This window comes from Mesoplodon bidens (genome assembly GCF_964165515.1).
Source record: "Mesoplodon bidens genome assembly, chromosome: 13".
Lineage (NCBI taxonomy): Eukaryota > Metazoa > Chordata > Mammalia > Artiodactyla > Ziphiidae > Mesoplodon > Mesoplodon bidens.
Window position 1 is genome coordinate 57909154 of NC_138169.1, and position 13699 is coordinate 57922852.

General features: G+C 41.3%; 1 protein-coding gene across 1 annotated transcript; it reads right to left on the reverse strand.

The window, feature by feature from the left end:
- Positions 1–7778: 7778 nt before the first annotated feature.
- Positions 7779–8976, reverse strand: LOC308626787 (high mobility group protein B1-like). Its single transcript, XM_081252235.1, has one exon. The coding sequence runs from the start codon at positions 8888–8890 to the stop codon at positions 8243–8245; it is 648 nt and encodes a 215-aa protein (XP_081108361.1). The 5' UTR covers positions 8891–8976; the 3' UTR covers positions 7779–8242.
- Between the last annotated feature and the right edge of the window lie 4723 nt (positions 8977–13699).

Below are 13699 nucleotides of genomic sequence, written 5' to 3' on the forward strand. Positions count from 1 at the left end.
TTCCATTGTATATATGTGCCACATCTTCTTTACCCATTCATCCGATGATGGACACTAAGGTTGTTTCCATCTCTGGGCTATTGTAAATAGGGCTGCTATGAACATTTTGGTACATGTCTCTTTTTGAATTATGGTTTTCTCAGGGTAGATGCCCAGTAGTGGGATTGCTGGGTCATATGGTAGTTCTATTTGTAGTTTTTTAAGGAATCTCCATACCGTTATCCATAGTGGCTGTACCAATTCACATTCCCACCAGCAGTGCAAGAGGGTTCCCTTTTTTCCACACCCTCTCCAGCATTTATTGTTTCTAGATTTTTTGATGATGGCCATTCTGACTGGTGTGAGATGATATTTCATTGTAGTTTTGATTTGCATTTCTCTAATGATTAAAGATGTTGAGCATCCTTTCATGTGTTTGCTGGCAGTCTGTATATCTTCTGTGGAGAAATGTCAGTTTAGGTCTTCAGCCCATTTTTGGATTGGGTTGTTTGTTTTTTTGCTATTGAGCTGCATGAGCTGCTTATAAATTTTGCAGATTAATCCTTTGTCAGTTGCTTCATTGGCAAATATTTTCTCCCATTCTGAGGGTTCTCTTTTGGTCTTGTTTATGGTTTCCTTTACTGTGCAAAAGCTTTTAAGTTTCATTAGGTCCCATGTGTTTATTTTTGTTTTTATTTCCATTTCTCTAGGAGGTGGGTCCAAAAGGATCTTGCTGTGATTTATGTCATAGAGTGTTCTGCCTATGTTTTCCTCTAAGAGTTTGATAGTGTCTGGCCTTACATTTAGGTCTTTAATCCATTTTGAGCTTATTTTTGTGTATGGTGTTAGGGAGTGATCTAAACTCATACTTTTACATGTCCCTGTCCAGTTTTCCCAGCACCACTTCTTGAGGAGACTGTCCTTTGTCCACTGTACATTCCTGCCTCCTGTATCAAAGATAAGATGACCATATGTCCGTGGGTTTATCTCTGGGCGTTCTATCCTGTTCCATTGATCTATCTTTCTGTTTTTGTGCCAGTACCATACTGTCTTGATTACTGTAGCTTTGTAGTATAGTCTGAAGTCAGGGAGCCTGATTCCTCCAGCTCCATTTTTCTTTCTCATGATTGCTTTGGCTATTCGGGGTCTTTTGTGTTTCCATACAAATTGTGAAATTTTTTGTTCTAGTTCTGTGAAAAATGCCAGTGGTAGTTTGATAGGGATTTCATTGAATCTGTAGATTGCTTTGGGTAGTAGAGTCATTTTCACAAAGTTGATTCTTCCAATCCAAGAACATGGTACATCTCTCTATCTATTTGTATCATCTTTAATTTCTTTCATCAGTGTCTTATAATTTTCTGCATACAGGTCTTTTGTCTCCTTAGGTAGGTTTATTCCTAGATATTTTATTCTTTTTGTTGCAATGGTAAATGGGAGTGTTTCCTTGATTCCACTTTCAGATTCTTCATCATTAGTATATAGGATTGCCAGAGATTTCTGTGCATTAATTTTGTATCCTTCAACTTTACCAAATTGATTGATTAGCTCTAGTAGTTTTCTGGTAGCATCTTTAGGATTCTCTATGTATAGTATCATGTCATCTGCAAACAGTGACAGCTTTACTTCTTCTTTTCTGATTTGGATTCCTTTTAGTTCCTTTTCTTCTCTGTTTGCTGTGGCTAAAATTTCCAAAACTATGTTGAATAAGAGTGGTGAGAGTGGGCAACCTTGTCTTGTCTCTGATCTTAGTGGAAATGGTTTCAGTTTTTCACCTTTGAGAATAATATTGGCTGTGGGTTTGTCATATATGGCCTTTATTATGTTGAGGAAAGTTCCCTCTATGCCTACTTTCTGCAGGGTTTTTATCATAAATGGGTGTTGAATTTTGTCGTAAGCTTTCTCTGCATCTATTGAGATGATCATATGGTTTTTCTCCTTCAATTTGTTAATATGGTGTATCACGTTGATTGATTTGCGTATATTGAAGAATCCTTGCATTCCTGGAATAAACCCCACTTGATCATGCTGTATGATCCTTTTAATGTGCTCTTGGATTCTGTTTGCTAGTATTTTGTTGAGGATTTTTGCATCTATGTTCATCAGTGATATTGGCCTGTTGTTTTCTTTCTTTGTGACATCCTTGTCTGGTTTTGGTATCAAGGTGATGGTGGCCTCGTAGAATGAGTTTGGGAGTGTTCTTTCCTCTGATATTGTTGGGAAGAGTTTGAGAAGGATGGGTGTTAGCTCTTCTCTAAATGTTTGATAGAATTCACCTGTGAAGCCATCTGGTCCTGGGCTTTTGTTTGTTGGAAGATTTTTTATCACAGTTTCAATTTCAGTGCTTGTGATTGGTCTGTTCATATTTTCTATTTCTTCCTGATTCAGTCTTGGCAGGTTGTGCATTTCTAAGAATTTGTCCATTTCTTCCAGGTTGTCCGATTTATTGGCATAGAGTTGCTTCTAGTAATCTCTCATGATCTTTTGTATTTCTGCAGTGTCAGTTGTTACTTCTCCTTTTTCATTTCTAATTCTATTGATTTGAGTCTTCCCCCTTTTTTTCTTGATGAGTCTGGCTAATGGTTTATCAATTTTGTTTATCTTCTCAAAGAACCAGCTTTTAGTTTTATTGATCTTTGCTATCGTTTCCTTCTTTTCTTTTTCATTTATTTCTGATCTGATCTTTATGATTTCTTTCCTTCTGCTAACTTTGGGATGTTTTTGTTCTTCTTTCTCTAATTGCTTTAGGTGCAAGTTTAGGTTGTTTATTCGAGATGTTTCCTGTTTCTTAAGGTGGGATTGTATTGCTATAAATTTCCCTCTTAGAACTCCTTTTGCTGCATCCCATAGGTTTTGGGTCATCGTGTCTCCATTGTCATTTGTTTCCAGGTATTTTTTAATTTCCTCTTTGATTTCTTCAGTGATCACTTTGTTATTAAGTAGTGTATTGTTTAGCCTCCATGTTTTTGTATTTTTTACAGATCTTTTCCTGTAATTGATATCTAGTCTCATAGCATTGTGGTCGGAAAAGATACTTGATACAATTTCAATTTTCTTAAATTTACCAAGGCTTGATTTGTGGCCCAAGATATGATCTATCCTGGAGAATGTTCCATGAGCACTTGAGAAAAATGTGTATTCTGTTGTTTTTGGATGGAATGTCCTATAAATATCAATTAAGTCCATCTTGTTTAATGTATCATTTAAAGCTTGTGTTTCCTTATTTATTTTCATTTTGGAAGATCTGTCCATTGGTGAAAGTGGGGTGTTAAAGTCCCGTACTATGATTGTGTTACTGTCGATTTCTCCTTTTATGGCTGTTAGTATTTGCCTTATGTATTGAGGTGCTCCTATGTTTGGTGCATAAATATTTACAATTGTTATATCTTCTTCTTGGATCGATCCCTTGATCATTATGTAGTGTCCTTCTTTGTCTCTTCTAGTAGTCTTTATTTTAAAGTCTATTTTGTCTGATATGAGAATTGCTACTCCAGCTTTCTTTTGGTTTCCATTTGCATGGAATATCTTTTTCCATCCCCTTACTTTCAGTCTGTATGTGTCTCTATGTCTGAAGTGGGTCTCTTGTAGACAGCATATATATGGGTCTTGTTTTTGTATCCATTCAGCCAATCTGTGTCTTTTGGTGGGAGCGTGTAGTCCATTTACATTTAAGGTAATTATCGATATGTATGTTCCTATTCCCATTTTCTTAATTGTTTTGGGTTCGTTATTGTAGGTCTTTTCCTTCTGTTGTGTTTCTTGCCTAGAGAAGTTCCTTTAGCATTTGTTGTAAAGCTGGTTTGGTGGTGCTGAACTCTCTCAGCTTTTGCTTGTCTGTAAACCTTTTAATTTCTCCATCAAATCTGAATGAGATCCTTGCTGGGTAGAGTAATCTTGGTTGCAGGTTTTTCTCTTTCATCACTTTAATTATGTCCTGCCACTCCCTTCTGGCTTGTAGAGTTTCTGCTGAGAGATCAGCTGTTATCCTGATGGGGATTCCCTTGTGTGTTATTTGTTTTTTTTCCCTTGCTGCTTTTAATATGATTTCTTTGTGTTTAATTTTTGACAGTTTGATTAATATGTGTCTTGGTGTAGTTCTCCTTGGATTTATTCTGTATGGGACTCTCTGTGCCTCCTGGACTTGATTAACTATTTCCTTTCCCATATTGGGGAAGTTTTCAACTATAATCTCTTCAAATATTTTCTCAGTCCCTTTCTTTTTCTCTTTTTCTCTGGAACCCCTATAATTCGAATGTTGGTGCGTTTAATGTTGTCCCAGAGGTCTCTGAGACTGTCCTCTCTTCTTTTCATTCTTTTTTCTTTATTTTGCTCTGCAGCAGTTATTTCCACTATTTTATCTTCCACCTCACTTATCCGTTCTTCTGCCTCAGTTACTCTGCTATTGATCCCATCTAGAGTATTTTTTATTTTATGTATTGTGTTTTTAATCGATGCTTGATTCATCTTTAGTTCTTCTAGGTCCTTTTTAACTGTTTCTTGCATTTTGTCTATTCTATTTCCAAGATTTTGGATCTGGGAAATAGAATCTTGGATCATCTTTACCATCATTATTCTGAATTCTTTTTCAGGTAGACTGCCTATTACCTCTTCATTTGTTAGGTCTGGTGGGTTTTTATCTTGCTCCTTCTCCTGCTGTGTGTTTTTCTGTCTTCTCATTTTGCTTATCTTACTGTGTTTGGGGTCTCCTTTTTACAGGCTGCAGGTTCGTAGTTCCCGTTGTTTTTGGTGTCTGTCCCCAGTGGCTAAGGTTGGTTTAGTGGGTTGTGTAGGCTTCCTGGTGGAGGGGACTAGTGCCTGTGTTCTGGTGGATGAGGCTGGATCTTGTCTTTCTGGTTGGCAGGTCCACGTCTGGTGGTGTGTTTTGGGGTGTCTGCAGACTTTTTATGATTTTAGGCCACCTCTCTGCTAATGGGTGGCGTTGTGTTCCTGTCTTGCTAGTTGTTTGGCATAGGGTGTCCAGCACTGTAGCTTGCTGGTCGTTGAGTGAAGCTGGGTGCTGGTGTTGAGATGGAGATCTCTGGAAGATTTTCACCGTTTGATATTATGTGGAGCTGGGAGGTCTCTTGTGGACCAGTGTCCTGAAGTTGGCTCTCCCACCTCAGAGGCACAGCACTGACTCCTGGCTCCTCAATTTGGGATGATGTTTTGTCCATTCATGTATTCCACAGATGCAGGGTACATCAAGTTGATTGTGGAGCTTTAATCCGCTGCTTCTGAGGCTGCTGGGAGAGGTTTCCCTTTCTCTTCTTTGTTCTCACAGCTCCTGGGTCTCAGCTTTGGATTTGGCCCCGCCTCTGCGTGTAGGTCGCCGGAGGGCGTCTGTTCTTCGCTCAGACAGGACAGGGTTAAAGGAGCAGCCGCTTCGGGGACTCTGGCTCACTCAGGCCGGGCGGGAGGGAGGGGCACGGAGTGCGGGGCGAGCCTGCAGCGGCAGAGGTCGGCGTGACGTTGCACCAGCCCGAGGCGCGCCGTGCGTTCTCCCAGGGAAGCCGCCCCTGGATCCTGGGACCCCGGCAGTGGCGGGCTGCACGGGCTCCTGGAAGGGCGGTGTGGACAGCGACCTGCGCTCGCACACAGGCTTCTTGGCGGCGGCAGCAGCAGCCCCAGCGTCCCACGCCCGTCACTGGGCTCCGCGCTTTCAGTCGTGACTCGGGCCCGTCTGTGGAGCCCCTTTAAGCAGCGCTCTTAATCACGTCTCCTCGCGCACCAGGAAACCAAGAGGGAAGAAAAAGTCTCTTGCCTCTTCGGCAGCTCCAGAGTTTTCCCGTACTCCCTGCCGGCTAGCTGTGGCACATTAGCCCCCTTCAGGCTGAGTTATCGCCGCCAGCCCCAGGCCTCTCCCTGCGCTCTGACCGAAGCCCGAGCCTCAGCTTCCAGCACCGCCCGCCCTGGTGGGCGAGCAGACAAGCCTCTCGGGCTGGTTAGTGCCGCTGGGCACCGATCCTCTGTGCGGGAATCTCTCCACTTTGCCCTACCCAGGTACGTGATGAGTTTCTTGCCTTTTGGGAGGTCTGGGGTCTTCTGCCAGCGTTCAGTAGGTGTTCTGTAGGAGCTGTTCCACGTGTAGCTGTATTTCTGGTGTATCCGTGGGGAGGAAGGTGATCACCGCGTCTTACTCTTCCGCCATCTTACCCGGAAGTCCTGTATGATCCTTTTAATGTGCTGTTGGATTCTGTTTGCTAGTATTTTTTTGAGGATTTTTGCATCTATGTTCATCAGTGATATTGGCCTGCAGTTTTCTTTCTTTGTGACATCCTTGCCTGGTTTTGGTATCAGGGTGATGGTGGCTTCTTAGAATGAGTTTTGGAGTGTTCCTCCCTCTGCTATATTTTGGAAGAGTTTGAGAAGAATAGGTGTTTGCTGTTCTCTAAATGTTTGAAGGAATTCGCCTGTGAAGTCATCTGGTCCTGGGCTTTTGTTTGTTGGAAGATTTTTAATCACAGTTTCAATTTCAGTGCTTGTGATTGGTCTGTTCATATTTTTTTTTTTTTAGCTTTTCCTGATTTATGTAAACAGCAGCCTATGAGAACACATGGAATGTTTCACAAAAATCTTTATCAGCCCATTAACCTATTTACAAGGGTAAAGTGAGTATTTTTTAAGGGATAAAGTTTGCCCGCCCTTACACTTATTTAAATGATGTTGCTAAGAGGTATTAACTGAGAATAAGATTAAAATATGTATATAACAAAACCTTAAAATCTTAAGTGAAAGCCATTTAACTAATATTTAAAACCTCTGCAATTATTAGTTTATTAGTATCATCCAGGACTCAGATGTTCAGTATTCCTCCTGAAATTACATAAAACAAATGCAAATGGAAAGAATCCAAGTCAAAATTATATAACAAAACATCACTCCATCACAAAAGCGTGTAAAATTACAAGAACGCTATTTTAAAACACTGGCACTTTAAGAGAACTATAATCTCAAAAACCACAAAATTGCCAAATTGTTCCCTAAACTGTTAAGCAGATAAACATATGACCCTGATGAATGAGCTTGAGTTTTGTAAAGAAAAATTTAAATAAATCAGGTAATTCATACTGAAATACAAAGTTTGTCTTCTTCCCTCATGTCTATTTATAAAGGGGCAAACCATAATATAGGAAAATATACCTGATTTAAAATGTGGTATACAATTTAAAAAGTTGGCCCAATTAATTAAAAATACCTTTAATGGAGGATCTCAAGTTTCCTAAACAATCCATATTTAGATAAATAGGAGAAGACATTTACAGCCAGCACTTTTTCTCCAGAGCCTTTGTTGGGACTAATAACAACAAAAAAAACATAATATGGTAGTCCTGTATTTTAAGCTCACGCTTTTGGGGATACATTCTCAGTCTTAAATGTGGGAACTGCAAATATAACTGCCATTACATGGTAATGGGAGTTAAAAGATGTAGAGTCCTCATGTAAAGATTAGAACATACTTTTCTATTAGTCTTTCAAGGACAGACTTTCAAAATGTTTGATTCTAATAATCCCGTGCTGTGAGTAGATTGGTTACTCTTCACTTTGTAAATGAACCTGGGCTATGTGAAATCTGGTATCAACCGATCAAGATTTGAGTTTCAGTTATGGATGAAAACTGTCTCAATTAAACTTTTATTACCCTCATCATGAGTATGCAGGGTGTGTACACAAAAGCTTTTTATCAGCTAACTATATGAAAGATAAACACTGTAATAATTTGTGTGATCCAAAATGGGCAAAAGCAAAAGACTAGCTTCCCCTTAAGAAGAAAATTTTCAGACCTATGAAAAGGACAACAATACTAATAAAAAAAATTGTATTTACTTAGAAGCATTCAGAATGTCAACAAAACAGCTGCAACTTTTTTTTCTTTTTTTTGCAATTACAGAGTGGTATTCAGTTAACAGAACAACAATTATTTCATATAAGCTGCATCAGAGACAACTGAAGATGAAAAAACTACCATCCCCATATATAACTAATTTGTGCTGTGCACCAACAAGAACCTGCTTTAAATTTCCATGCCAATTTACAACCCCCATACTGTACCAGGCAAGGTTAGTGGCTATTGAAAATACCACCAGGACAGGGCTGTCTAAAGACACATTCGGTAGTGTGTTAACTATACAAAAATAGACACTGTACAGTTTAAAAACAAATCTTACACAGCCTTACATTTCAATTTTTTTCTTTAAAAGGAGTGAGTTGTGTACAGGGGGGTTAAATGCTTTATAGACAAGAAAAAAAAAACTGCGCTAGAACCAACTTATTCATCATCATCATCTTCCTCCTCCTCTTCATCCTCTTCATCTTCCTCCTCCTCCTCATCCTCTTCATCTTCCTCATCTTCCTCCTGTTCCTTCTTTTTCTTGCTTTTTTCAGCCTTGACGACTCCCTTTTTTGCTGCATCAGGCTTCCCTTTAGCTCGGTATGCAGCAATATCCTTTTCGTACTTTTCCTTCAGTTTAGCAGCCTTCTTCTCATAAGGCTGCTTGTCATCTGCAGCAGTGTTATTCCACATCTCTCCCAGTTTCTTTGCAACATCACCAATGGATAGGCCAGGATGTTCTCCTTTGATTTTTGGACGATACTCAGAACAAAACAAGAAAAAGGCCGAAGGAGGCCTCTTGGGTGCATTGGGATCCTTGAACTTCTTTTTTGTTTCCCCTTTAGGAGGGATATAAGTTTTCATTTCTCTTTCATAACGGGCCTTGTCCGCCTTTGCCATGTCTTCAAACTTTCCTTTCTCTTTAGCAGACATGGTCCTCCACCTCTCTGAGCACTTCTTAGAAAACTCTGAGAAGTTGACGGAAGCATCTGGGTGCTTCTTCTTGTGCTCCTCCCGGCAAGTTTGCACAAAGAATGCATATGATGACATTTTGCCTCTCGGCTTCTTAGGACCTCCTTTGCCCATGCTTAATTATTTTTCCTCCGCGAGGCACAGAGTCGCCCAGTGCCCGTCCGGCTCTCACTTGCCCCGGCGCTGTCTCTATGGAGCTCAATGTCGGTCTGTTCATATTTTTTATTTCTTCCTGATTCAGTCTTGGTAGGTTGTGCATTTCTATGAATTTGTCCATTTCTTCCAGGTTGTCCATTTTATTGGCATAGTGTTGCTTGTAGTAATCTCTCATGATCTTTTGTATTTCTGCAGTGTCAGCTGTGACTTCTCCTTTTTCATTTCTAATTCTATTGATCTGAGTCTTCTCCCTTTTTTCCTTGATGAGTCTGGCTAATGGTTTATCATTTTTGTTTATCTTCTCAAAGAACCAGCTTTTAGTTTTATTGATCTTTGTTATTGTTTCCTTCATTTCTTTTTCATTTATTTCTGATCTGATCTTTATGATTTCTTTCCTTCTTTTAACTTTGGGGTATTTTTGTTCTTCTTTCTGTAATTGCTTTAGGTGCAAGGTTAGGTTGTTTATTTGAGATGTTTCCTGTTTCTGAAGGTAGAATTGTATTGATATAAACTTCCCTCTTAGAACTCCTTTTGCTGCATCCCATAGGTTTTGGGTCATCATGTCTCCATTGTCATTTGTTTCTAGGTATTTTTTGATTTCCTCTTTGATTTCTTCAGTGACCACTTCGTTATTAAGTAGTGTATTGTTTAGCCTCCATGTGTTTGTATTTGTTACAGATCTTTTCCTGTAATTGATGTCTAGTCTCAGAGTGTTGTGGTCGGAAAAGATACTTGATACAATTTCAATCTTCTTAAATTTACCAAGGCTTGATTTGTGACCCAAGATATGATCTACCCTGGAGAGTGTTCCATGAGCACTTGAGAAAAATGTGTATTCTGTTGTTTTTGGATAGAATGTCCTACAAATATCAATTAAGTTCATGTTGTTTAATGTATCATTTAAAGCTTGTGCTTCCTTATTTATTTTCATTTTGGATGATCTGTCCATTGGTGAAAGTGGGGTGTTAAAGTCCCCCACTATGAATGTGTTACTGTCAATTTCCCCTTTTATGGCTGTTAGTATTTGCCTTATGTATTGAGGTGCTCCTATGTTTGGTGCATAAATATTTACAATTGTTATATCTTCTTCTTGGATCAATCCCTTGATCATTATGTAGTGCCCTTCTTTGTCTCTTCTAATAGTCTTTACTTTAAAGTCTATTTCTTCTGGTATGAGAATTGCTACTCCAACTTTCTTTGGTTTCCATTTGCATGGATTATGTTTTTCCATCCCCTCACTTTCTGTCTGTATGTGTCTCTAGGTCTGAAGTGGGTCTCTTGTAGACTGCATATATATGGGTCTTGGTTTTGTATCCATTAAGCCAGTCTGTGTCTTTTGGTGGGAGCATTTAGTCCATTTACATTTAAGATAATTATCGATATGTATGTTCCTATTCCCATTTTCTTAATTATTTTGGTTTTGTTATTATAGGTCTTCTCCTTCTCTTGTGTTTCTTGCCTAGAGAAGATCCTTTAGCATTTGTTGTAAAGCTGGTTTGGTGGTGCTGAACTCTCTCAGCTTTTGCTTGTCTGTAAAGATTTTAATTTCTCCATCAAATCTGAATGAGATCCTTGCTGGGTAGAGTAATTTTGGTTGTAGGTTTTTCTCCTTCATCCCTTTAAATATATCCTGCCAGTCCCTTCTGGCTTGCAGAGTTTGCTGAAAGTTCAGCTGTTAACTTTATGGGGATTCCCTTGTGTGTTATTTGTTGTTTTTCCCTTGCTGCTTTTAATATGTTTTCTTTGTATTTAATTTTTGACAGTTTAATTAATATGTGTCTTTGCATATTTCTCCTTGGATTTTTCCTGTATGGGACTCTCTGTGCTTCCTGGACTTATTAACTATTTCCTTTCCCATATTAGGGAAGTTTTCAACTATAATCTCTTCAAATATTTTCTCAATCCCTTTCTTTTTCTCTTCTTCTTCTGGAACCCCTATAATTCGAATGTTGGCACGTTTAGTGTTGTCCCAGAGGTCTCTGAGACTGTCCTCAGTTGTTTTCATTCTTTTTTCTTTATTCTGCTCTGCAGTAGTTATTTCCACTATTTTATCTTCCAGGTCACTTATCTGTTCTTCTGCCTCAGTTATTCTGCTATTGATCTCTTCTAGAGTATTTTTAATTTCAATTATTGTGTTGTTCATCATTGCTTGTTTCATCTTTAGTTCTTCTTGGTCCTTGTTAAATGTTTCTTGCATTTTCTCTCTTCCATTTCCAGATTTTGGATCATCTTTACTATCATTCTTTTTCAGGTAGACTGCCTATTTCCTCTTCATTTATTCGGTCTGGTGGGTTTTTATCTTGTTCCTTCATGTGCTGTGTGTTTTTCTGTCTTCTCATTTTGCTTATCTTACTGTGTTTGGGGTCTCCTTTTTGCAGGCTGCATGTTCATAGTTCCTGTTGTTTTTGGTGTCTGTCCCCAGTGGCTAAAGTTGGTTCAGTGGGTTGAGTAGGCTTCCTGGTGGAGGGGACTAGTGCCTGTGTTCTGGTGGATGAGGCTGGATCTTGTCTTTCTCATGGGCAGGTCCACATCTGGTGGTGTGTTTTGTGGTGTCTGTGGACTTATGATTTTAAGCAGCCTCTCTGATAATGGGTGGGGTTTTGTTCCTGTCTTGCTAGTTGTTTGGCATATGTTGTCCAGCACTGTAGCTTGCTGGTCGTTGAGTGAAGCTGGGTGCTGGTGTTGAGATGGAGATCTCTGGGTGATTTTCGCCATTTGATATTACGTGGAGCTGGGAGGTCTCTTTTGGACCAGTGTCCTGAATTTGGCTCTCCCACCTCAGAGGCACAGAACTGACTCCTGCCTGGAGCACCAAGAGCCTTTCATCCACACGGCTCAGAATAAAAGGGAGAAAAAGTAGAAAGAAAGAAAGAAAGAGGGTAAAAGAAAATAATATAAAATAAGGTAAAATAAAATAAAGTTATTAAAATAAAAAAATAATTATTAGGAAAAAAAAATTTTTAAGTAAAAAAAAAAAAATGGATGGATAGAACCCTAGGACAAATGGTGAAAGCAAAGCTATACAGACAAAATCTCACACAGAAGCATACACATACACACTCACAAAAAGAGGAAAAGGGGAAAAAATCATAAATCTTGCTCTCAAAGTCCACCTCCTCAATTTGGGATGATTCGTTATCTACTCAGGTATTCCACAGATGCAGGGTACATCAAGTTGATTGTGGAGCTTTAATCCGCTGCTCCTGAGGCTGCTGGGAGAGATTTCCCTTTGTTTTTTTGTTAGCACAGCTCCCAGGGCTCAGCTTTGGATTTGGCCCCGACTCTGCGTATAGGTCGCCAGAGGGCGTCTGTTCTTCTCTCAGACAGGGCAGGGTTAAAGGAGCCGCTGATCTGGGGACTCTGGCTCACTCAAGCTGGGGCGAGGGAGGGGTACGGATGTGACGCGAGCCTGCGGCGGCAGAGGCCAGCGTGACGTTGCACCAGCCTGTGGCGCGCCGTGCGTTCTCCCGGGGAAGTTGTCCCTGGATCCCGGGACCCTGGCAGTGGCGGGCTGCTCAGACTCCCCGGAAGGGAGGTATGAAAAGTGACCTGTGCTCGGACACAGGCATGTTGGTGGCGGCAGCAGCAGCCTTAGCGTCTCATGCCTGTCTCTGAGGTCCGCGCTGTTAGCCGCGGCTCATGCCCGTCTCTGGAGCTCCTTTAAGCAGTGCTCTTAATCCCCTCTCCTTGCGCACAGGAAACAAAGAGGGAAGAAAAAGTCTCCTGCCTCTTCCGCAGGTCCAGACTTTTTCCTGGACTCCCTCCCCGCTAGCCGTGGTGTACTAGCCCCTTCAGGCTGTGTTCACGCCGCCAATCCCCGTCCTCTCCCTGCGATCGGACTGAAGCCCGAGCCTCAGGTCCCAGCCCCGCCCTCCCCGGTGGGTGAGCAGACAAGCCTCTCGGGCTGGTGAGTGCTGGTGGGCACCGATCCTCTGTGCGGGAATCTCTCCGCTTTGCCCTCCGCACCCCTGTTGCTGAGCTCTCCTCCGCAGCTCCGAAGCTCCCCACCTCCGCCACCCGCAGTCTCCCCCCGCGAAGGGGCTTCCTAGTGTGTGGAAACCTCTCCTCCTTCACGGCTCCCTCCCACTTGTGCAGGTCCCGTCCCTATCCTTTTGTCTCTGTTTATTCTTTTTTCTTTTGCCCTACCCAGGTAAGTGGGGAGTTTCTTGCCTTTTGGGAGGTCTGAGGTCTTCTGCTAGTGTTCAGTAGGTGTTCTGTAGGAGTTGTTCCACGTGTAGCTGTATTTCTGATGTATCTGTGAGGAGGAAGGTGATCTCTGCGTCTTACTCTTCCTCCATCTTCCCCCTCTCCCTGTAGAAATTCTAATACTTTCTGAATATAAGAGCCTATTATTATTATTATTATTATTTTTTTTTTTTGCGGTACGTGGGCCTCTCACTGTTGTGGCCTCTCCCGTTGCGGAGCACAGGCTCCGGACGCGCAGGCTCAGTGGCCATGGCTCAGGGGCCCAGCCGCTCCGCGGCACGTGGGATCCCCCCAGACCGGGGCACGAACCCGCGTCCCCCGCATCGGCAGGCGGACCCCCAACCACTGCGCCACCAGGGAAGCCCAAGAGCCTATTATTAACATGCTAGTATTCTTGAGAGGAGTTACCTTTAACTTTGGTCATTTTTTATAATCTCTTCCATGTGAGCTACTGATTGGCTCTGATTTCCAACTGACCACTTGCTGAGAGCAACACAAGGAAGGGACAGTTCACTTTCAGTGAATCTGGAGGTTAAGAGCAGAGATGTTTGTACCACAGTG